This window comes from Schistocerca serialis, chromosome 1 (genome assembly GCF_023864345.2).
Source record: "Schistocerca serialis cubense isolate TAMUIC-IGC-003099 chromosome 1, iqSchSeri2.2, whole genome shotgun sequence".
NCBI classification, from domain to species: Eukaryota; Metazoa; Arthropoda; class Insecta; order Orthoptera; family Acrididae; genus Schistocerca; species Schistocerca serialis.
In genome coordinates, this window is record NC_064638.1 from 1,057,306,562 (window position 1) to 1,057,332,498 (window position 25,937).

At 40.7% G+C, this 25,937-nt stretch overlaps 1 protein-coding gene across 1 annotated transcript in view; it reads left to right on the forward strand.

Moving 5' to 3' along the window:
• LOC126415519 (phospholipase B1, membrane-associated-like) overlaps positions 1-13,535 on the forward strand; it is a 100,431-nt gene extending 86,896 nt beyond the window's left edge. The window contains exons 6-7 of the mRNA XM_050083435.1: positions 3,065-3,221; positions 12,929-13,535. Of these exons, the coding sequence (XP_049939392.1) occupies positions 3,065-3,221; positions 12,929-13,065 (294 nt within the window). The 3' untranslated portion in view covers positions 13,066-13,535. The remainder of the gene's footprint in view (positions 1-3,064; positions 3,222-12,928) is intronic.
• The last annotated feature ends 12,402 nt before the right edge of the window (positions 13,536-25,937 follow it).

Genomic DNA, 25,937 nt, shown 5'->3' on the forward strand with positions numbered 1-25,937 from the left:
AATTTTCAACATTCTTCTGCAGCACCACATCTCGAATGCTTTGATTCTCTTCTTTTCCGCCGGCCGCGGTGGCCGAGCGGTTCTAGGCGCTTCAGTCTGGAACCGCGCTGCTGTTAAGGTCGCAGGTTCGAATCCTGCCTCGGGCATGGATGTGTGTGATGTCCTTAGGTTAGTTAGGTTAAAGTCGTTCTAAGTTCTAGGGGACTGATGACCTCAGAAGTTACGTCACATAGTGCTCAGAGCCATTTGAACCATTTGAGCCAAAACAGCAATCGATGAAGTGGCGCCGCGCCACCCCTCCTCTGAAGAAAAGGTTCAAAGCCGCACCCATAGCTAGTAAAGTCATTGCGACGGTATTGTGGGACTCTGAAAGGGTTATCCAGTTTTATGTCCTTCCTGACGGTGCAACCATAAATTCTGAAGTATACAGGGTGAGTCACTAACTACTGCCACCTCGAATAACTCCGAAAGTATGATAGTAGCTGAAAAGTTTGTGGGACAAATGTTACATGGTACAATGGGGGTCATAATATCACATTGGTTTTTTTATTGCTAGGTGGGGTCGCTTCAAAGATATGAAGGACAACATTGTTTTTAATGGTTCAAATGGCTCTGAGCACTATGGGACTTAACATCTGAGGTCATCAGTCCCCTAGAATTTAGAACTACTTAAACCTAACTAACCTAAGGACATCACACACATCCATGCCCGAGGCAGGATTCGAACCTGCGACCTTAGCGGTCGCGCGGTTCCAGACTGAAGCGTCTAGAACCGCTCGGCCACACCGGCCGGCTTTTTTAATGGGATGCTACAGTTTGGTGCTTATTTTCTGATAGCGACTATGGAGACGAATCAGATGATATGTAACAGTAAGATATTTGAAGGTCAACGAAGGTCAAAAAGGTGGCATTTACAGAAGGTGTTGGTATCAATGCAGTGCTGCAATATTCTTATCATGGATTGAGTGGTATTCCTTATCACATCGGCACTTATCGAAGCACATGCTCTGACAATTCTCTCTCGTATATCGTGCAGTTAGTAAATATTCACCGATTACGGCGTATCCATCTAACGTGCCATTGACATGTAAACACCATTCGACGGTTTCGCAATACAACACTTATAAGAACAGTAAGAGTACTATCGTCGAATCAAGCGAATATGAATGAGTATTCCTTCGAAGAACAAGTCGATATGCTTCTCATTTACCGAGAAGGCCAACGAAATTCAGTGAGAACCAGAGACTTATACGCTGAAACATATCGTCAACGTACTCACCCACGTGTAAATATGTGTATGATAAATTGAGAAGAACTGGATCTTTAACGCATTGGAAACATATCCGGCAAAGGAAAGTCACTAACGAAGAACGGAAATTGGTACTCTGGCCACTGTAGTGCGACATCCTTGTTTTAGTTCACGTCAAATCGCAAGGGAATGTGGCATGAGCCAGACTAGTGTTGTTCGTGTTCCGCATCGCCATAAATATCATTTTTACCATATCAGTATCCATCAAGAATTAACAGGTACGGATTGTATGCGTCGCATTGAATTCTGCAGATGGGCTCAACTTCAGATTCGGAGGGATGACACATTTATTACTTTGTTTTTATTTACTGACGAGGGTACATTCAAGAACCATGGAAATGTTAATTTCCATAACAAGCATTATTGGACAACTGAAAATCCATGTTAGCTGTGGCAAGTTGCCCACCAAAAACCGTGATCGGTGACTCTGTGGTGTGGGATTCTGGAGGAAAGAATTATAGGCCCCTATCTCATCGAAGGAAATCTTAATGGTCGAAAGTACACCACATTTCCGCAAGAAACATTAGGTCTGTTATTGGAAGAAATACCTTTAGCAACAAGGAACTGAATGCGGTATCAACACGATATGTGTCCTGCACATTTTTCGCTGGTGGCTAGAAACGAGATGCAGAGACAATTCCCAAATCGTTGAATTGGACGCGGTGCAGATGTGGCTCGTTCGCCAGACTTGACGCCTCTGGATTTTTTCTTGTGGGGATTCGTAAAAGACATTGTTTACAAAGTCGTTCCAGCTACACCAGAAGATATGCGAGAGAGAATTGTCAGAGCATGTCCTTCGATAAGTGCCGATATGATAAGGAATACCACTCAATCCATGAATAGAAGACTGCAGCACTGCATTGATACCAATGATCATCATTTCGAACACCTTCTGTAAATGGACGTTCATGCCACCTTTTTGATCTTCGTTGACCTTCAAATATCTTACTGTTACACATCATCGGATTCGTCTCGATAGTCACTATCAGAAAATAGGTACCAAACTGTAGCATCCCACTTAAAAAAACAAAGTTGACCTTCATGTCTCTGACGCGACCCCACGTAGCAACGAAAAACCAACATCATATTATGGCCCTCGCTGTGTCATGCAACATTTGTCCCACAAACTTTTCAGCTCCTATCATACTTTCGGAGTTATTCCGGATGGCTACAGTTAGTGGCTCATCCCTATTGTGCTATCCTCATGTAACTGAAGAAACGACGTCAGCGTGTTCTTCGCCACAAAAATGCAAATGAACTCCTTTTCCATGGCAACGCAAGACCTCACCCAAGCCTGCGCACCCGAGAGGAGATTACGCAACTTTATTGAGCTGCGCTTCCTCATCCATCCCTACAGCCAAGATCTCGCACTTCCTACCTCTATCTGTTTGGTGCAATGAGGAATGCACTCCGTGGGACTTAGTACGTGGATAATGGGGAGGATATTGATGAAGCAATACGTTGGATTCGACTTCAACCAGAGCAGTACTATGAGGGCGAACAGGCTCTCCCAGTAAGACAGTCGCATTGAACGGAGATTACAATGAAAAACGGGGGTTCAGAGGCAAAAGAAAAGGGAATCATATGATGTATCGAAATCCCGAACAAAACTAACCTTTCGAAAGAAAAATTTGTGCAATGCTTAGTCAGCGTCCCTCCCACGACATAATCGGAAAGAAAGCATGTTACATTTCCTTTCCTGGCTGCACTTGCTTGCGCGTACTATTTACCTATTGTGTGTCATCTTTGCTGCAGGCGGCGGACAGCAGATATGATGGGCTCAATGACTTCGCCGTGGTGAGCCAGCCGTTCGCGAAGAACATTACATTTCCTACGGTTAGCCTTGGCTACACGGATTTCTCTTACATTTCGCCTGACTGTTTCCACTTCACACAAAAAGCGCATGCCAGAGGTGAGTGAAAAGCATCAGTGACCTGTTAATTACCAAGATATCTAGAGTATATGTGACGTAACTGTGAACTAGACTTCACCAGAATCGAAGCACGCATGACAGTTTGACTATCTTTTTGTAACACAGGACTACGTCTTATTCCTTGTCACAGCCCTCCATGTGCTGCTAAAATATACAATATCTTACAGTTGAGCAAATACATAATGCGACCGCACAACACTGAAATTAACTTATTAACATTACAGAACGACCAACACGTAGTTACCAATGGAAACGAAAGACATATACAGGACGATTCCATAATAATCTTACATTCATGGATAATGGAGAGGGGTAGATGTATCAGTTTTCGGTAAGGGACCCTGGTCCAGAAACGACCGGGTTGAAACATAGAAGCGAAAATACACTCCTGGAAATGGAAAAAAGAACACATTGACGCCGGTGTGTCAGACCCACCATACTTGCTCCGGACACTGCGACAGGGCTGTACAAGCAATGATCACACGCACGGCACAGCGGACACACCAGGAACCGCGGTGTTGGCCGTCGAATGGCGCTAGCTGCGCAGCATTTGTGCACCGCCGCCGTCAGTGTCAGCCAGTTTGCCGTGGCATACGGAGCTCCATCGCAGTCTTTAACACTGGTAGCATGCCGCGACAGCGTGGACGTGAACCGTATGTGCAGTTGACGGACTTTGAGCGAGGGCGTATAGTGGGCATGCGGGAGGCCGGGTGGACGTACCGCCGAATTGCTCAACACGTGGGGCGTGAGGTCTCCACAGTACATCGATGTTGTCGCCAGTGGTCGGCGGAAGGTGCACGTGCCCGTCGACCTGGGACCGGACCGCAGCGACGCACGGATGCACGCCAAGACCGTAGTATCCTACACAGTGCCGTAGGGGACCGCACCGCCACTTCCCAGCAAATTAGGGACACTGTTGCTCCTGGGGTATCGGCGAGGACCATTCGCAACCGTCTCCATGAAGCTGGGCTACGGTCCCGCACACCGTTAGGCCGTTTTCCGCTCACGCCCCAAGATCGTGCAGCCCGTCTCCAGTGGTGTCGCGACAGGCGTGAATGGAGGGACGAATGGAGACGTGTCGTCTTCAGCGATGAGAGTCGCTTCTGCTTTGGTGCCAATGATGGTCGTATGCGTGTTTGGCGCCGTGCAGGTGAGCGCCACCATCAGGACTGCATACGACCGAGGCACACAGGGCCAACACCCGGCATCATGGTGTGGGGAGCGATCTCCTACACTGGCCGTACACCACTGGTGATTGTCGAGGGGACACTGAATAGTGCACGGTACATCCAAACCGTCATCGAACCCATCGTTCTACCATTCCTAGACCGGCAAGGGAACTTGCTGTTCCAACAGGACAATGCACGTCCGCATGTATCCCGTGCCACCCAACGTGCTCTAGAAGGTGTAAGTCAACTACCCTGGCCAGCAAGATCTCCGGATCTGTCCCCCATTGAGCATGTTTGGGACTGGATGAAGCGTCGTCTCACGCGGTCTACACGTCCAGCACGAACGCTGGTCCAACTGAGGCGCCAGGTGGAAATGGCATGGCAAGCCGTTCCACAGGACTACATCCAGCATCTCTACGATCGTCTCCATGGGAGAATAGCAGCCTGCATTGCTGCGAAAGGTGGATATACACTGTACTAGTGCCGACATTGTGCATGCTCTGTTGCCTGCGTCTATGTGCCTGTGGTTCTGTCAGTGCGATCATGTGATGTATCTGACCCCAGGAATGTGTCAATAAAGTTTCCCCTTCCTGGGACAATGAATTCACGGTGTTCTTATTTCAGTTTCCAGGAGTGTAGTTCTGATACGCCCGACAGTGGAATACATGTACCTAGCAATACTGGTTCTACGATTGTAGGGTAGGCAACTTTCAGCAGCGGCGCTACGGGTCAAAACAAGAAAAAACTGCCAAGCAAACATGGGCGCTAAAATGCATACCTCAAGATCAACTCAAGATCGATGAGTCCGCAGCTCGTGGTCTAGTGGGTTGCGTTGCTGCCCCTGGGTCACGGGGTCCTGGGTTCGATTACCGGCCGGTTCGGGGATTTTCTCTGCCCGGGGCCTGGGTATTTGTGTTGTCCCCATCATCTCATCGTCATTCCGGTAGTGGCGAGACTGGAAATGAAAGGATTGGCACTTGTAGGGGCGCTAATGACCACAACGTTGAGCGCCCCACAAACCATCATCATCATCAAACTAAGAGAGATGAGCACATGTTCCATCTTCAGTACTATGGAACACATCTGTTCTGCTGCAGGCTCTTTGGTTTCGATATTTTTGTTTTGAACAGGAACCTATGGCCAGAAACGTATCATTCCCGTACTACAGTCATTTGAAAGCACGTTGCTGCTATGTAGATATGCAACAGGGTAGTCATGGTGGGAGGGGATTCTTACGTCGGATAGGCTGATGTAATTTGACGTCTATCCTATCTCTCTGATCTGAGTCGAACCTCATTCACGCGTTTATGAGTATTAGAGCGACAAGTTTGAGTACACATTTGCAGAGTACAGCAACATGACCCTTCTGTATGGGGAAGCTCACAGTAATCAAGATCGTTACCCACAATGTCCGACTCCATCGCATACGCTTTGTGCCAAAATTACGCAACGGCTTTCAGAAAGGGATACCTCCACCGTCAGCAGGCGTAACTGTGGTGCTCCAAGGAGACGCCACGCGCCAGAACTGGAAGAGGCCGTATTGCATCACGTTTCCTTTTTGTTTCTTTGGTTATTAATGAGTGGAATTGCACAATAGGTGATGTTCTGGGTCACGCCTAATAAATAACTTGTAAAATTCGTGCGTTACCAATAAGTTTTCAAATGGATGTAGCACGGAATTCAATTCAAAATATTTTCCACTCAGTTCCCTCTACAAATCCTAGAAATTTGTAGCTGGAATTTCCGAACACCATGTATAGGCTCTGAAATTCATACCTAAAGAGCTATAGGTACTTGTTCAGTAGAAGAGGCATGTTTCACATTAGGGAAGATGAAACTAGTGCTGATAGCTCTTAAAGTATGAATTATAGAGCCTATGTCTACGTGAGATTTTTTTCTTTTGTTGGTCCATCCTACCGCTTCTGCAAGTTGCCTGCCCTACAGTACCAGCACACGTGTTCTACTATCAGAGGTATCGGAAGGATATTTGATTATAACTATCGACTCAGTCGTTTCAGGACCGTGGTCACTAACCTAAAATTTATACATTTACCATTCTGCATCATCCGTGAAAGTTGGTAATACCATCACGGAATCGCTCTGTATATTTAGAAAAGGAGAATGAAGTAGCTTAATTTGTTAGTTTATAGGATGGAATGGAAGGTAGGAGAACGAAGTCATTACAGCCAGAGCAGAAACTCTGAATGGGGGAAGGAAAAGGGCAGCGTCATCCCGGCATTCGCCTTAGGTAATTTTGGAAAATTAGGGAAAACTTAAATCTGTGTGCCAGTGCGGGAATTTGAATTTCCGTCCTCCTCCCCCCCTCCTCCCCCCACCAGAAAAAATGAGTCCAGTTTCTCATCACTGCTGCAACTCGCTCGGTGTGTTTCTATGGAGATGTGGCTGACTGAAGCTTTGAGGCGGACCGTGAGAGCTGATCGAGTCACAGATCGTTGTTTCGAAAGGCAAAGGACCGTTAAACGATAACGATCCAGTGAGTAGACAGTTAAAAATCTCTACATTCACTCATCTGTTGAGCGCAATAACCTTTCTAGAGATAACCTGTAAGCTACGGCTAAGATATTCTTTGTCATAATGTTTGTCTCAGGGGCGAAAGTCTAATTAAAATTGCATGAGAACTTATAGCCTCCAGAGCTCTCTTCTGGGCCCGCTGCATGACGCATGACTCAGAAATTTTTATCCTTGCAGATGAACCCCCTCCCCTTCTCCCGCCATCCCCTAACAAAACGGACGGACAGAAACGTTCTGTTGCCTAGAATTACTCTTAAATTGCGATGATAATGCATGATAACAATATTTCCTAAAATGTTGTTGGGCCTTTGATATCCATGACATAATCCTTTGTTGCCTGTAGTAGACTGTATAATGCATCTTTCTATTTTAAAAGCATGACCCTTGCAGTATTTTATAGACAGTTATTTTGTTATCATATACCTTCATATAACATACAAATATTGAACGAAAGAGAATAAACCAACAAAATAATTCTAAAAAACAGAAATTGTCAGTAACATGCAGATATATTACAACAAATTGCCTTGGCATGTTGGCAACAGCGGTTCCCGCACGATCACCGAATTTTAGCAACATTGGAGCCGGCTACTACTCGGATGGGTGACCCTGCAGGGAAAACCGGGTGCCGTTGGTTTTAAAGACATACAATTCACCGAAGTGGCGTCCAATTGAAAGACATGCACCACGCCGTGGTGACACACGACATTTATTTAATGTGCATTACCATTTTTACGCATGGCAGTGAGACATGGACTGTAGGTGCGGAAACTATCCAAAAGCTACGGGTTGCTCGGTCAGTAACGGAGAGATGCATCTTGAGGCACACGGGGAAAGATGAAATTATGATTGCAATGAAAATTAAATGGTGCAGGTCGAGACGTGCAACGTGACGAATGGACGGTATATGGATCAATAATGAATGACCTTCACTACATTCAAAGAGAAAGAAAAGAAAAAGACTGAAAATGGGTGAATGCCAGTAGGAAAAGTTCAGAACCAGCTGAAACCAGAAAAGCATGGAAAAGTCGAGAGCAGGCTCGTATTCAGCAATGGATGTTACACAGCTGATGATGAGGATTATTTTACGTAGCCTATATACATTCTAAGACAAACAAAACAACCCACCACGGAGAAATTACCTGAATGGGACGGAAGTAGGTAGATGTGATGCACATGTACAGACAAACAAATAATTATAATTCCAGAAAAAATTGGTGATTTATTTAAGAGAAAGAGCTTCACAAAATGAGCAAGTCAATAACGCTTTGGTCCGCATTTGGCCCTTATGCAAGCAGTTATTCGGCTTGTCATTGACTGCAGTTCTTGAGGGCTATGAGGGTTGTTGCGAAATTTCCGAGGGCTCCCCGCACAAAGTAATCCCACACTGACAGATCAGGTGACATGGAGGCAGTTATGGTCACGACCAGACAGACCTTTGCTAATAAATGTGCCAGGCGTGAATATTGTGTAAATGTGCTCCAAGATTCGGCCGGCTATACGGGCAGTTTCTCCATCCTGTTGGAAATAACTGTAGGTTTTTCCCTCCTACGTTAACTCTACCACAAATTCACGTCCAATCGTATCCATTCGTTCGAGCCACTTTCATTTGCCCCACCCTGTAGATATATGCAGGGTTTTCTACAACTCATGGTATACACTTCTAAGATCGTAGAGAGGACTAAATAGATCATGTTTTACATAGGAACCCATATCCGCCAACGTCATCCGGCGATGCTACAGAGCATCGAAATCAGAGGCACCGGCGCCTGTGAATGTATTATGTATATACAGGCTGATTCCGTGATGATGTCACAAACTTTCTAGGGTTATGGAGAAGGGTAAATGTATAAATTTAAGGTAAGGATCCCTTGAGCGAGAAACGAACGAGTCAGAAGTTGTAACTGAAAACCGTTCTGATACCTGTATCTGTGGAATACATGTAGTCGTAGTGTTGTTGCTGCGAATGTATGGTAGGCAACTTCCAGAGGTGGTCGCATGGATCAAAATAAGGAAAAAAGTCCAATAAATATGGGTTCTGAAATGCATACGTGAGGAGCTATAAGCACGCGTTCATCTTCGCTACTGTCAAACACGTCTTCTCTATTGACCAAGTGCTCATTGCTCTTAAGGTATGAATTTTAGAGCCAATGTTTTCAAACCTGGTTGGGAGGTACTCAGAGCGCGCACAGTATAAGGTTACGATTGTGAATGGGACCGTAAACAGTTACTGTGAGTTGCACAATCAAGCACACAACTTTATTTTTCTAAGAACCACTTATTTACACATTGCTTTAAATGATCACAATTAGACAATACGGCTGAAGGCCTACTTAAAGAAAACTTGAGATTCTTTCTGGACTGAAGGCCCAAAACCACACCAAAAACAAGAACGGCTGAAGGTCTGACTTAGAAATCAAAAAGCAATTAAAAATTGAAGGTAAATTAAAAAAAACATGCAATTGAAAACAATTAGCGACTGAAGGCCTACACTGCACATCTGAAGGACAACTATAATTAAGACACAATAAACAATTTTTTTAACCAAGAAATTTCTTTCTGAACACACAACAGAATGGCCGATAGCCTAATTATAGAAATATTAACTAATTGCACGGCTGAAGGTCAGAAACAAATCTGAAACAACGACTGAAGGCCTGAACAACAAGTCAGAGAAACAATTTAAAATAAGCCCCTTCCTTCTTCTAAAAAATTTTCTTTTAAAGAATACACACGACTGAAGGTCTTATTAAAAGGGGTTCTCGTAAGTCCTCGGCTGAAGGCCACACATAACATATTGAACAACTAACGGCTTACGGCCTGGATTACAAACAATTTCAGATAGAACAAATTTTAAGGAAAAATATTTTTTAAATAAAATCAATCTTCAAAATTTTAATTTAAAATGGCTGAAAACTTTACGTAAAATTTAAAAAGAACTGAATTAATACACAGCTGAAGGCCTCGCACAATACTTCAAACTAAAATGAAAATCACAATCTAAAACAAACAGAACAAGTGGTGCTCAGAACTGTTCCAAGGGTCGGCCTGAGAAGGTAGCTCAAACGTAAGGTGAGGCGAGACAGGCAGCTAAGAGTAGGAGTTAAATAATCCCAAACAAGAGACAGCCCAAGGACCGACCAACAATTTAACCAATTCCCTTCAGTCCGACCAACGATGGAAAATATCGGCTGAGGATGAGGATAAGAACAACACTACGTCTTCAGAAATTGGCGTCTAAAAACAGCCAAGGGAACAATAACCACTCTAAGCAAAATATGAAAAAAGCACCTTAAAAGGCTGTCGAACTACACGCCATGCCGCACAGCATCAACACGACGAGGAAAGGCACAATGCTGGAAAACTACGCTAAGGACCAGGGCAGGTAACTTGGGCGTTAACGGCCACAGGGCAGGAAATACCGCTGGTGCACTTCACTGGCAAGTAACAGTCAATTTAATAATTAATCACAATATAGGAAGAAGGCTGCAAGATTTCGCAGCCTCCAGCACATCATACGTTGCTGTTATCCAGAATGGCCCAAGGAGCAACAACCCGCAAATGAACGAAGAGATGTCACAATAGTTGAGGTTTCATAACAGATTAACTAATCACTCAACATCAGCGTCCAGATTCGGTGGGATACGAACTTTGTCGCACTCGCAGCAAGCGCCTCAGGATCCTACAGCGGGTGCACGCCGCCAGCGGTCCCGGCCTGCCCTCTCGCCGCAGACACTTCCTCGCTGCTCCGTCTCAACTGACTGACCACCACACACACCACCACCACCCGGAAATACTAGCGGTCACACCAAAGATAGTACGATAGTACTAGTATCGATAAGCGCTGCTGCTGCCACTCAAGGAGGCAAGCTAGCAACTTCGTAACGCCAGTAAGTAAGGAAGAAACAAGATTAGATGTGACAAAATGCCAAAGAACAAACGGCATTAACGGGAGCCGCACACGGCTCATGTTTACTAGACTTTTTCTTATTTTGGTCCATACTACTACCTCTGAAAGTTTCCTAACCTGTAATCTTAGCAACAACAGAACCTGTACATGTACCACCCTGACAGAGGTATCAGAACAGTTCTTGCTTATAACTTTCGATCAGTTCGTTTATGGTACAGGGACCCTCCCCTCAAATTGATACATTTATCCTTCTCCAACATCCTAGAAAGTGTGTGATATCAACACGGAGTCACCCTGTATATACATACATTTACAGGCGCCTTCGTCTGAAGCTTTGACGCTTTGTAGGGTCGTTGGATGTTTCCAGACGTGGGTTCCTATGTAAAACGTGATCTATTCAGTCCTCTCTACAACGTTAGAAGTGTATAACGTGAATTGTGAAACACCCTGCATGTCTATATTTAGGGCAGGGCAAATAAAAGTGGCTCGGACGACCCGATAAGCTTGGACGTGAATTTGTGGCAGCATTAACAGAGGAGGAAAAGGCCTGTATATACATCCCGTGTATACATCCTATATATATATATATAGATCCTTTATATACAAGCTTCAGTTTTGTTTTCACTGACAGTTCTGTCAGAACAATGGACAGAGTTCTATTGCTGAGACATGACCCGCTACTACAGCTATTTGTATGCGAGTATTGACCTCATTGATTAGTTTCTGTGGAATATAGTTTACTAACTTTTATTTCAGTGTTAATGTCTGTTGGCTTGTGGGACATATCCATATACTGCCCTGCAAATCTGCTGTGACAGCTGTCACTTTTTAGTGCCCTTAAGTACTCCATGTATCCAGTTCTGAAATTCCTATGTTGTATGTATTTAAATGATCTACTGGCAAACAACTTGACGACGAAGGAAATCAAATAACAGTAAATAACTCCTGGCCATCTTATTAGAGTCAGCATTAAGAAAAGGGATCGTATACAATAAAATATTGAATTTTATCGTTCAAGAATACTATTCCTAGAATCTCCCAGTAATATATAACTATTCAAGTGTCAATTACCCGGTAATTGACAGAAAAAAATAAACAAAAATCTCAGTAATTTGGTGGCTATAAGTGATCTATTCATTATTTGCTTTTGAAGTATTATGTTTTCATTTATTGAATTCTCGATCTATGTTTGGCAGAACTAACAATAATAAAACCAGCATAATAATAAGAACATAATAATAAACGTTCAATAAAACCAAGTGATGTGTTCAATATTTGCTTTTGAAGAATTTTGATTCCATTTATTGAATTCTCGGTCTATGTTTGGCAAAGCATGAGAACGATAATAAAGACAACACAGTAATAAGAACATAATAATAAACGAACGAGAAAACTTTCATTACTGTATATTTTTATTATGTTTCATTTCCGTCATTTATTTTTCTCTGCCTCATTTTTTACTACATTCTTTACTGTTAGCGAAGAACTTTTTTAATGAATCACATTTTGGTGTTACTGTGGCTTAATTTAAACTTGTGTAATACGACTTTGTTATGTGACTGAATTCTGTAATCGTTATTGTTTTATTATCTTCAGTACAGTCTTCTTTTAGTTGTGCATTATATTCTGATAATGCTTGTAACCACTAATGATCTGGCAGCAATCTATAGACAGAAGTTAATACCTTAAGACAACAATTTTCGAACTAGCTTATGGATTTGTTTCAGATTACGATATACTTTTATATTTCCACCCCAGTGTATTGTGTATGTGCGAAACGGCGTATCGCACAAGGGACAGACTTGCCTCTTTCGTTAGTTTGGTTGCGTCTAGTTTTTCTCTAGCTGTAGCACATTTTCCCAATTTACATTACAGCTATGAGCAGTTGTTGCTATGGTAAGAGCAGGTTTCATTATTCACGATATCACACTGTTTACCACTTCCAGAAATTTGTAACCGTGTGAGAGCGATCATCCTACGGTGAGAAATAAAACTTAGTACAGTGATGCTTTTCAGCGACCACAATTGTATCCATTTTATGAAGTACCTACTAAACTGTGATTTTCTGCCCACAGCTGCGAACGCCCTTTGGAACAACATGCTGGAGCCGGTGGGCTACAAATCTGTTGATTGGGAGGAGCCCTTCACGAGATTCCTCTGCCCATCCGAAGAGCGGCCGTACATTTACACCAGCGGCAACAGCGATCTGTGACCACACGTCGCTTAGTCGGTGCTCGCTAATTCAAGTCATCAAAACCGGAATGAAAGAATGGTGCCATACTTCTTTAGCCTCATACGCCAATGTGTTTCATATGTGTTTCAAACAATTATCGCCTTAGGGCATAAGAAATTAATATGACAGAAACTCTCATCATGTTTTTAGAGAAGCAACGTGGCATTACTCAGCCCGTTGAGAACCATAGTTGCAATATGATTTCATTTCACTTGAATGTGCTCATATGTAGCAGCGTCAATGGAGCACGTATTTAAGACTGACACCAGTCATATAGTGATGAAGAGTTTATTTCATTCTGTACAAATCCGTATATTAGAGCATAATAACGATTATAATACAGCAATATGCGTGTCAATGCTATTCATGCTGTGTTTTATTTATTTATCGTAGTCCACTTTCTTGATGACAACAGTGGACTGTTATATATAAAATTACGTTCATGAGAACTTCATAATATATTTTTTTCCATTTTTTTACTTTATAAATGTTGCACTAATTTTCCTATTGCACCTTATCCACTCACGATCGGGTGTTCCTTTACTGCGTCAGAGAAAGAGCCATAGGTTTTAGTTATTTCAGTCTATTTTGACTAATTTTACAATTAACCTTATACCCGCTGGTATCAGTGCTGTTACAACAGCACATACTACCACTTCTACAAGTATGGAAAGCCCCTATTACTACCATCTGGATTTTTCAACAGCAACTGCTACCATTGAATATTATGTTACTAATCCTAACACTAACATTATGATGATTTTATGGTCAACAACCCTTGACAACAGTTAAACGATGCACTATCTTGTGAGTTGTAACCTCCCCGGAGAATTTTGAAAGGACAAAGATTAAATGTTATTGGGAATGGAACCTAGTGTAACCTTCCCACAAAAATTTTAATGACAATATTTAAATGACAATGAAAATCGTGCTAAGTGTAACCTCCCAGCAAAAAACAAAATTTAATGACAATGAATGAGAACTAGCAATCTGAGCCATGTGTAAGCTCCCCACAAAAATGAAAGTCAATTCAATAAAAATGAAATCTCAGTGACAATGAAACGCAAATAGACTGAAATGTCGATCTTAGGCCCTGTTCTTACTGTTCTTACCTCAGTAAAATTGCATCTGCTCTTATTTTTCGCCATAGCTTGGAGGAAATGCATCGCAAAAATTCTTTGAACTTAAGTAAATTTTTTCTGTAAGGAAATGCATGGGAAATTTTCTTTCAATAAAATGTTTGTTTTGTTAAAATGCTTGGTTTGAAAACAAAATTATTATTGGGGCGATTCTTGAACAAATTAATTACAATTAAGATGGATTACATTATCAGATGAGCGCAATGCTGCTTCATTACCTTATTTAAAAAATATACCTCGTCCTGAACCTTGACCAGAGGCCCATGTCGACGCCCGCCGACTCCTCACACACAACTGCGACTGTCTCTCGCGCGCTACTACATGCTCTCGCGACTCGCTGCGTACAACTACTTTCTCGCAACAGAACTCGCGACCGACTGCAACTGCGACTCCCTACATGCAACTGAACTCTCGCGCGGTGAAGCGCAGACTAGCAACGATAAATAACACTCTGGTCAGAGATTCTGTCATGCCTCGCCATCGCTGCTACAGAACATACGTGTTTCATAACCCTCCACTGGGGGGGCAAAAATTTGGCAGCGATGGTGAGTCATTTGGACTTGCCATGAGCAACAAATTTTTTCTCACCTAATTAACTTTACAATTACAGCATATATACAGATATAGAACATGAAGGAAATATGGTGCACATGCATCAAGTACAAAACATATTAGACAATGACAAAATGTGAGTACAAAACATATTAGCAAATCAGAAAAATGTATATGAAAATTATTTGATAGTTAACAAAAGTGCACACGCACTGAAAAACTCTTTAGCATTTTCAGAACAAATAAACAGAATGGCAAAAAATCATGTTGACAAGTGACATGAGTGCACATGCACTGCAGTTCAGAACATATCAGCAAATGAGGAAATGTATATACAATGAGTAACAAATGACATAAGTGCATACGCACAGAAGTACTGAACATATCAGGAAATCACAAAATATATACAAAATGAGTACAAATCATATTGAAAAATGAGAAAAGTGCACAGGCACTGAAGTTCAGTAGAAAACGTATTAACATGACATAAGTGCACATGTACTGTAGTTTAGAACATATCATCAAATCAAAAAAATGTATAGGTCATGAATACAAATCAAGAATTAGGATAGGAAAGGGAAGGATTGCATCATGGTTGTAGCACTTTAGGTTGCACACAGCTGCACTGAAAGTCCATCTTTCCACAGAAGTACAACACCAAGTGAGACAATCTGAAGTTCTTTTCCCAGAAGTGTTTATCAGCGTAGCCAAGACACTGAAACGTTGTAGTAATATTCCATGTTATCATTTTGGCAGTACATCAGGTACACCAAACAGTGGGACCATAATAACGTCTCCATCGCTCACGGTGGTGGACAGCATGTCGTGTCAACACCACGCTCTTACAAGGCACACCAACGTAGAATTAGTGCAAAAACCAAATATAGTGCTCCATGATCATGAGGATGGACAGGACAAATGGATATTGCAGTAATTCAGGGTAGTTAGGTGCATAGGTGAAGGACATTAAGTCACATACTAGTCTTCATTGAGAATTACATTAGTCTAACAGCTGATTTAAGTAATTGGTGGAACTCATCGCCCAGTTACTGAACATTTCTGTACCATGTATGAAGTATTACAGAATAATGTTCATAAATCATCTGATTACACTCAATACTGGCACTCATTGGCCAGTTATAAACCATCAGAAGTCATCATTGAAAACAGGAGCTAATGAATGGCATAGTATTAACATAATTCATTTAGTTATACTAATTATTGGCACTCATTGGCCAGCAAGTATTGAATAGTACAAAACATTTTTAGTCATTGGCCAGTTACAAAACATCAAAAGTCATCACTGAAAACAGGAGCTAATGAATGGCATAGTATTAACATAATTCATTTAGTTACACTAATTATTGGCACTCAGTGGCCAGTTACAAAACATCAAAAGTCATCATTGAAAACAGGAGCTAATGAATGGTATAGTATTAACATAATTCATTTAGTTACACTAATTATTGGCACTCAGTGGCCAGCAAGTATTGAATAGTACAAAACATTATTCATCATTCAGTATTATTCAGAACTCTCTTAAATGGTTAGCATTATTTGGAACTGGTGAAACATTTTTTTTTGGTAGCAATGCATTGCTTTGGGTAATTATAAGGGAAAGCAAGAAGAGAAAAAGAAAAAAAAATTGCTTCTGGGTTGTTCCTGTAAATGAAAATGTGTAACGTCATTCGTCATGAGTCAGCTGTAGCAAGGTTATGAAACAAGGAAGTATATGTGATCACATTTATAAATGATAGACACAACTGGGTAAAAAAAATGCAAGTACTAGTACAGGTTTAATAAGTAACAGGTTTAGTAAGTATCATGAAAAGCTTCTCCTGAAAAAAAAATACAAAATGGATTATTGAGCTGAAAGAAGAAACGCATACTATGCTGAAAAGTAGTGAACTTCGAATTAACAGGTAGTGAAATGTGTATAAAAAATGTGTTCCATAGCTGTCCTTTCCAAAACCTTCAGTCATCATACCATACGATATAAAACATACTGTCAAAACAAACTGCAACAAATACTTAAATAACTACATAGCATAAATACATAAACTTCAACATCTTCCTCATATGTAAAGAAAAAACTTCATTATCCATATTATCATAACTTCATTATTATCATCACCTGTAAAGAAAAACTTCATTATTCATAGAAGCATATTCTTCATCATTACTCTTCATCAGCATTCATTATCATCTGCAAAAAAATCACTTCATTACTCATTACACAACTATTCCTTATCTCTAGCATATTGCATCACTAAAACTAAGATGTGTAGTTCTGTCTGACTGCCTGCATCAATCGCCTTGTATACTGAAAGAAAAAATTAGTTAAGACTGCTATTCTACGATGTGTATAGTATATTCTTGTTAATTCTGATCCATTTACTCTTCCTCATAAGGTTTTTGTATCCTCTTTCGTCTATTCCGTAGTTGAAATTCCCATTTCTGTTTAATTTATTTCCTTTACACGTTATTTCTTTCTGAAAATGATGAACAAAGATTAATGTCTTGCATTTAAATCATATACCCACTAAATAATGACTGGTTTATGGTGACATAATTAAGCATACAGCATAACATGACAGAAAACGTAATATGTCAAAAGCATACACAGTGTTCAAAGGCAAAAATGTACAGAGAATATCACAATGCAGCAGCAAAAAAAAAAAAAAAATGTAAAACAGTCACGATGTTGAGATATCATAGGGCAAAAAATGTCAAAGTCAACTGGTGTGTGTTATACCTTAACTATTTCACAGTGCATACAAACAAAACATGAAAACAATCGTACATACATAAGAAAGACAAAATGTGACGTTCGTTGTGTACAACTTGTATGTAGTGTAGTTAATAGAGGCGAGAATTAAAGACTTTAATGGAGAGAGAATTTGATAAAATTAATACGTCACTACATAGAATTGCATAATTATTCATAAAATACGTAAGTTTGTCTGGAAAATATGCACGGCCTGATGTGTAACGACAAGAAGAGCGACCTGCTAACCTTACCTTGCCGGGCACTTGCCAAGAAAAAATACGACAATCATCAGTAAGTAGCCATGTGAATATAATTGCATAAGTGATCATAAAATTAGCAAATGGCATTACAGCATGTTAAATCATAAAGTATCTTCATTCAATAAAGGGTTTTATGTTGGATAAGTGGTGGTTTCCTTTCGATTTTCTGGTTCTCAGAGTTTCGACGTGTACAACATTGGGGTGAGGAATGCTGCGAATCCGATATGGACCTGCGTATAGAAATTCAAATTTACTGCACTTACCTTGTATTTTGCTGGATAAATAGTGTGTACGTACTAATATCTTCTGTCCCACGTGAAAGTCTCGGCGTGTACAAACCTGTTTTTGCTGTCTTCTCCGGCGCTCTGCGGCACGTTTGATGTTGTTCAGTGCAATGTCAATTATCTCGTGGTGTCGTAATCGACGAGATGTAGGAAATGTTACTAATTCTTTAATTTTGTTTGGTGGTTCAACGTTTTTCAGTATAACAGACGGAGATAGCATAGTGGATTCATTTGGTATGGAATTAATTACATCTTGGAAGGAGAATATGTGTGTATCCCAATCAATGTCTTTTGTGGCAGTATATTCTACACAGTTTACCAATTTCTTTCATTAATCGTTCACAAGGGATCGAAGAAGCATGGTACTTGGATATATAGATCGGAGAAATGTTTCTAGCTCGTAACATGCGTGTCCATATACCAGATCTAAATTGTGATCCATTGTCAGAAATTACTTTCATCACATGCCCTACATGAAATAGAAAATGTTTTACAGATGTTTTCGAAACAGTTTTAGCAGTAGCTTTGCGTAACGGAGTGAAAGTAACAAATTTTGAAGTGAGTTCAACAGCGGCAAAGATGTAGCATAAACCTGTGTTAGTTCTCGGAATTGGACCAAAAATGTCTACAGCGGCCATGTGTCTTAATTTAACAGGTACAATGGGATATAATGGAGGAATATGTGAAGTGGTGTCTGACTTAGCTTTCTGGCAAATGTTACATGACGCTAAAACTCGTCGTATACGTTTTTCCATGTTGGTAAAATAACAGTTCTGTCTCAGTATAAGAAAACATTTTCTGGCTCCGTAATGTGCATAACTTAAATGAGTATACCATATTAATTTGTTAACCAGTTCGTCAGGAATGCATTATAACCAATTGTTGCTGTCAGGATGAGAGCGGCGAAATAGAATGTCATTGCGTACAGTGTAATGGTTTCTAATCGTAACATTACTCTTATTTTGCCAGAGGTGTTTAATTTCTTTCCACACGTTGTCTTTATTTTGGTCTTTTGCTATGTCCTGTAATGACGACGAAATAAAATTTTCAAATGCAACTTGCTGAATGTACATGACACTGAAATTTGCTTTGCAGAAGTTGGTTGCTACGTCTTGCTGATTGTTGCTGAGAGAACGAGAAAGTGCGTCTGCTATAACATTTTGTGTGCCGGGAATGTGAACAATTGTAAAATTAAATTCCTGTAAATAAAGTTTCCATCTGCTTAATCTGCCGTGAGTGAATTTAGCCGAAAGTAAGAATTGTATAGCTCTATGGTCTGTGTAGACGGTGGTATGTCTGCCATAAAGGAAGTGCCGAAATCTCGTAAAAGCCCATACAACACATAATGTTTCCAGTTCTGTAACGGAATAATTTCTTTCAGCAGGTGACAAAATGCGGCTTGCAAATGCGATGTTTTTAATTACTCTTGTGCCACCTTCTTCAATTTCCTGGAAAATATGTACGCCTAAAGCGGTGTTGGAACTGTCGGTGGCAATGGAAAAATTTCTGGTAAGATCTGTGTGCGATAAAAGTGGTGTAATCAACAAGGCGTATACAATCTGTACTGTATCTGGTTAAATTCTATCGTACGTGTTATTATTTTCAGCAGGATTCTGTGGCATTTCGACTGTTTCAACTGTACTATTATTTCTTCCTGACGTATTATGCTATGGATGACACCTATTGTCTGGCTCATTCATGATAATACGTTGTTGCTGATGTTGTTACTGCTCATAAGATCGACTGTTATTAAATGTACGCTGAAAATTGTGCTCATCATTTTTACGTCTGTCGTAATAGTCATTCCTATACGGTGCATTGCGATAGAAATTGAAATACTGTGTTTTCTGTACGTAGTTGTTCCTTTGCTGCCGTGCGTTACTATTTGTTGTACCAGGGACTATACATGCACGCGGCGAAACATTAAAGCCTGGTTGACCTTGTAGACTACTTTGTTGGTTAGGTATGCTAAGCGGCTGACTTTCATGCTGTTGTGCTGAAAAACGTCTATTGTTACTAAAATGCGTTCGCTGTTGCTGAAAATTTTGTACATACTGATGATTAAAATTTTATCTGATATTAAAATTACGGCGGTAGTTCTGCAGCGCCTAATGAAAATTATCAATTCCGGTAAAAATCTTTCACATCGGGTTTTCAGTACATATACTTAATCCTAAATAGAGCAATAGTTAAAGAGCTGTTTTGATAGATATAAAGGATAGTAGAAGAGAAAGCAGCAGTGCAGAAAACTAAAGATGAAACAGCACTGCTACGGCTTGGGGCCCTATGCACGCTACGGCACATATTCATTAAAGCGTAATGAATCCCCTGAGGTCGATTACGCGCTGCGAATAAATTTTAGCTTTTGCGTTGCAGGCAATGGCGATAAGATTCCAAACACAAATTGCTGTATTCTTGCTAATTCCACTTTCTGCATAATAGGCAATACTGATAAAAATACAATAGCAAATTGTCGCATCAGGTTCAAAGCTAGTTTCTGCATTACAGGTAATAGCGGTGAAAGTACAAAAATAAATTGTCTTATACAGTTCAAATCGTGTATCTGTGCTCTGTCATTAATTTCCTTAGATTTTCTTACGGATAAAAATTGCTCGTAATCTACATTCTCGTCACTGAGTTTGAGAACACGTCCGGGTTTCTGTGAGAATCTGTTTGTCTGTGTCATTTCGCATTTCAAGTTGCGTAGCTTTTCAGATTTTAAGTCGCGTGGCTTTTCGGATTTTAAGTCGCGTAGTCTCTGTAAATTGCTCAAATTACACACGCTGCGTGACTGACAAATGCTCGCAACGTCGCGGATTCTGTGACGTATTGGTGACTGAAATAGTTGTTAATTCTGTTACTTTAATACTTTCGTCAATTTGGTTGTTCTGTCGTTCACTTTTATTATTGACTTCCGTATTCAGAGTGTGTGAAACTTCCAGTAACTCTAAATTAAACTCGTCGCGTATCTGTACTGCGTTTTTACGACATTGTTCGGTGACTGCATTAATTTCGTGTATCTGTGTTGCGTTTGTTGAACATTGTTCAGTGACTGCATTAATTTCGTCCTTATGTGATTCTGTTGTGCCTACACGTGTACTACTTAATTCTTGTGCAACAGTGCCAACTTCTTCATTACTGTTATTAGCACAAGCCTTAGTATCCACACGTAATTGTTCCTTAGTGTCATGGCATTGTGCAGCAACGGCTGTAATCTGCTCGCTAAGCTGTCTAGAATTGTTGTCTAATTTTTCATTAAGGCTGTCATGTTTTTCATTAAGCTGTTTGATCTGTTCGCCAAGCTGTCTGGAATTGTTGTCTAATTTTTCATTGAACTGTTTGTTATCATTACTCTGTTGTCTGACCTGTTCACTAAGTTGTTATTACTGTCTAGTTTTTCATTAAGATTGTCTTGTTTTTTACCCTGTTGTAGCAATATTGCCATAATTTGTTCCAAGGTAACATTACCTACTCTATTTTCTGTACTGTTTGATGATGTATCTGCCATTGTCGCGTTTTGTGTGACCATTTGGTCATTCTGTAATTTACAAAAAGGTTTATCAATCGGATGTACACTGTCAGTCACTATTTCGGAATTAAATGGATCCGTCGTACTTTCAGTACCCTGTCCATTTTCATTAGAGAAATTTGTCTGTACGTTATCTGAATTTTCCAAACCGGGTGTGTTAAGCTGGGCGGCGCTCATTACAATAGAGCTCCCCGCGTCATCAATTGTCGTCAAATTAACAGAGGAGACAATTGAATTCGTCTGTTCATCACTAGGATGATTGCCAGTAAACAGTGGATTGTCATCATTATATTGCGTGTCGCAAGTACTATCGGTGAAGTTATTTAATTCGGTTGTTTCATTCATAATACCTCGCGATACACTATTCACAGTCTTTCGCGGCATTTTTACAATAGTCACAATTATTCAAAAGAAATAAGCACCAATGCAAAAAGCAACAAACACAGATACAACAGAGTAACGAATTGCCGATGATCTGAGGAAAGAAAGTCACAAAATTAGTAAAAGCGTTGCGCCAAATGCTAATTATATTAAGTAAATAAGAGGAGATATCTGACTATTTCTCAGAAGATTCTCAACGAAATACGATCCTGGACCGGATGTCGCCAAGTGTAACCTCCCTGGAGAATTTTGAAAGGACAAAGATTAAATGTTATTGGGAATGGAACCCAGTGTAACCTTCCCACAAAAATTTTAATGACAATATTTAAATGACAATGAAAATCGAGCTAAGTTTAACCTCCCAGCAAAAAACAAAATTTAATGACAATGAATGAGAACTAGCAATCTGAGCCATGTGTAAGCTCCCCACAAAAATGAAAGTCAATTCAATAAAAATGAAATCTCAGTGACAATGAAAACGCAAATAGACCGAAATGTCGATCTTAGGCCCTGTTCTTACCTCAGTAAAATTGCATCTGCTCTTATTTTTCGCCATAGCTTGGAGGAAATGCATCGCAAAAATTCTTTGAACTTAAGTAAATTTTTTCTTTAAGGAAATGCATGGGAAATTTTCTTTCAATTAAATGTTTGTTTTGTTAAAATGCTTGGTTTGAAAACAAAATTATTATTGGGGCGATTCTTTAACAAATTAATTACACTTAAGATGCATTACATTATCAGATGAGCGCAATGCTGCTTCATTACCTTATTTAAAAAATATACCTCGTCCTGAATCTTGACCAGAGGCCCATATCGCCGCCCGCCGACTCCTCACACACAACTGCGACTGTCTCTCGCGCGCTACTACATGCTCTCGCGACTCGCTACGCTCGCAACAGAACTCGCGACCGACTGCAACTGCCAACTCCCTACATGCAACTGAGCTCTCGCGCGGTCAAGCGCAAACTAGCAACGATAAATAACTCTCTGGTCAGAGACTCTGTCATGCTTCGCCATCGCTGCTAGAGAACATACGTGTTTCAGTGTTCCTACCAAACAGCATGGCGGCCGAGGTTAGCGCATCACTTATGTTTCACAGATTCTTCTGGTAACTATTCATGCTCGCTCCCTAGAGTCATCTACAGGCCTTGCTTGTCTCTGCTGTGCTGTTTGTTAGCTGTGGATAGACCTCGCGTTTTATGAGACAGCTTCATCTACAAGATTTAGGGTATCAAACTCCTCTTTTACTCTAATTATGTCATAACCAGTTTTACCTCTTACAGCCTAGCAGTCCTTGCTATATTTACAAATAGGGAACGTTAATTCCCATAGGAATGATCTAGTGTGCTGATTTCGCCACAGTTGTAGCTGATGGTTGCTCTCTTACAAGTTCTCTTCAGATTTATAGAAATGGCCCATAACCAGAAAGGTAATGGACCAGTCCCCTACTCAGCTAAAATGTGTTATCTGAAGCCATTCAGGAAAACTGAAACTTTCTCCTTCCTGTGTCTGATAAATTATGTCTCTGCTTCCATGCTGCAATGATTAAATTCCTTATTGCTAACGGATCTATTGCTGGTTCCACAAAAATTTCGTGTATTTTTTAATATTTTTCTCCTTCAGCCATATGTGGCAGTCTTTTTATTTTTTTTATTTTTGTTTGTTTGTAGGACTATTGTCCACTGTCCCTTTGATATAGTTCTAATGTCAGCAAAGGCTGAACTGAAAGCTCCACAACATTATAGCAGAATTCTTCGCTGTACTTTCCTCATTGGAGCAGCATGTCTGACCAGTCGCAACCTTTGCAGTCAAACACTGGGAGCATAGCCCACAATTTCAGTTAATACAGACTCGTGATACAATTTCATTACATTAATAATTTTATTCATTATGCAACTCCCTTTCTAGACTACATATTCTAGCGGGACACTGAATCTCCAGTGCTTGTCTAGCTACACACCTAAACAACAACTGAAGGTATCCATTTGAATTATTGCCTATTTACTTTAATAAATGGACCTCTACTAGGCCTTACTGTAAGTAACATATAAATCGATTTTAGATTTTTGTTGTGCTAACTTCAGCCATACCACGAGAATCACTCATACATGATACGAAGGAACTGACTCGTTCCAGTTCTACACAGATTTACTCCTGCTATCACCTGCTTCCTTTCTCTATCCTCACACACCTTTGTTCTTTCTCATTTGCTCTCCATCTATTTCTTCTCAATACACAATATCCAAGGTTCTCATTTCCTTATCCCTTTGCTTTACAAGAGACACCACCTCCCTTTTTCTTCATGTAAAGCTGTACATAACCCATAACAAAATTCACATCACAACAACACACAAAAAAACCGTACGATCCTGTTATCGCTTTGCTGAGGAATAATTAAAACTTATTTTCAGTTAACTAGTTACTCAATTTTGTAGGTAGTGTGACTTCTTGCCTAACTGCTTTTCACATGTAATTCATTCTGCTGTCCCCTACTAATAGCCACAGAATAGGATTAATATCGGCTAGTGTTAGCGCTGGCTCAGATACACAACAGATTTTTACTTATTCCTTTATATCATCTACTTCTAAATCTACGTGGATTCTCTGCAAATCACATTTTAGTGCCTGGCAGAGGGTTTCTCGAACCAGTTTCGCAATTCTCTATTATTCCAATCTCGCACAGCGCGCGGAAAGAGCGAACACCTATATATTTCCGTATGAGCTCTGATTTCCCATATTTTATCATGGTGATCGTTTCTCCCTATTTAGGTCGGCGTCAACAAAATATTTTCGCATACGGAGGAGAAAGTTGGTGACTGCAACTTCATGAGGAGATTTCTCCGCAAAGAAAAACGCCTTTGTTTTAATGGTGTCCACCCCAAGTCCTGTATAATTTCAGTGACACTCTCTCCCCTGTTTCGCGATAAAACAAAACGTACTGCCCTTCCTTGAACTTTTTAGATGTACACTGTCAATGCTATCTGGTAAGGATTCCACACTGCGCAGCAATATTCTAAAAGAGGGCGGACAAGCGTAGTGTAAGCACTCAGTAGTTCTGTTACATTTTCTAAGTGTCCTGCCAAGGAAACGCAGCCTTTGGTTAGCCTGCCCCATAACATTTTCTGTGTTCTCCTTCCAATTTAAGTTGTGCGTAATTGTAATTGCTAGGTATTTAGTTTAATTTACAACCTTTCGATATGACCGATTTATCGTGTAACGGAAGTTTAATGGATTCCTTTAAGTACTCATGTGGATGACCTCACACTTTTCGTTATTTAGGGTCAGTTACCAATTTTCGAACCATACAGATATCTTTTCTAAATAGTTTTCCGATTTGTTTTGATCTCGTGATGACTTAACTAGTCGATAAACGACAGCGTCATCTGCAAACAATCTAAGACGGCTGCTCAGACTGTATCCCAAATCGTTTATATAGATAAGGAACAGCAAAGGGCCTATAAAACTACCTTGGGGATTATCACTTCTGTTTTACTCGATGACTTTCCCTCATTGCTACTAACTGTGACCTCTCTGACAGAAAATCATCAATCCATAAGCATGCAATTCACTACAAGCCACCGAGCGAGGTTGCGCAGTGGTAAGGCACTGGACTCGCATTCGGGAGGACGACGGTTCAATCCCGCGTCCGGCCATCCTGATTTAGGTTTTCCGTGATTTCCCTAAATCGCTCCAGGCAAATTTCGGGATGGTTCCTTTCAAAGGGCACGGCCGACTTCCTTCCCCGTCCTTCCCTAATTCGAATAGACCGATGACCTCGCTGTCTGGTCTCCTTCCCCAACCAACTACTACAAGCCGCTTATGACATACAGTGTCAAAAGCCTTCCGGAAGTCCAGAAATGCAGAATCAATTTGAAATCCCTTGTCAATAGCACTCAACACTTCATGCGAGTAAAGAGCTAATTGTGTTTCACAAGA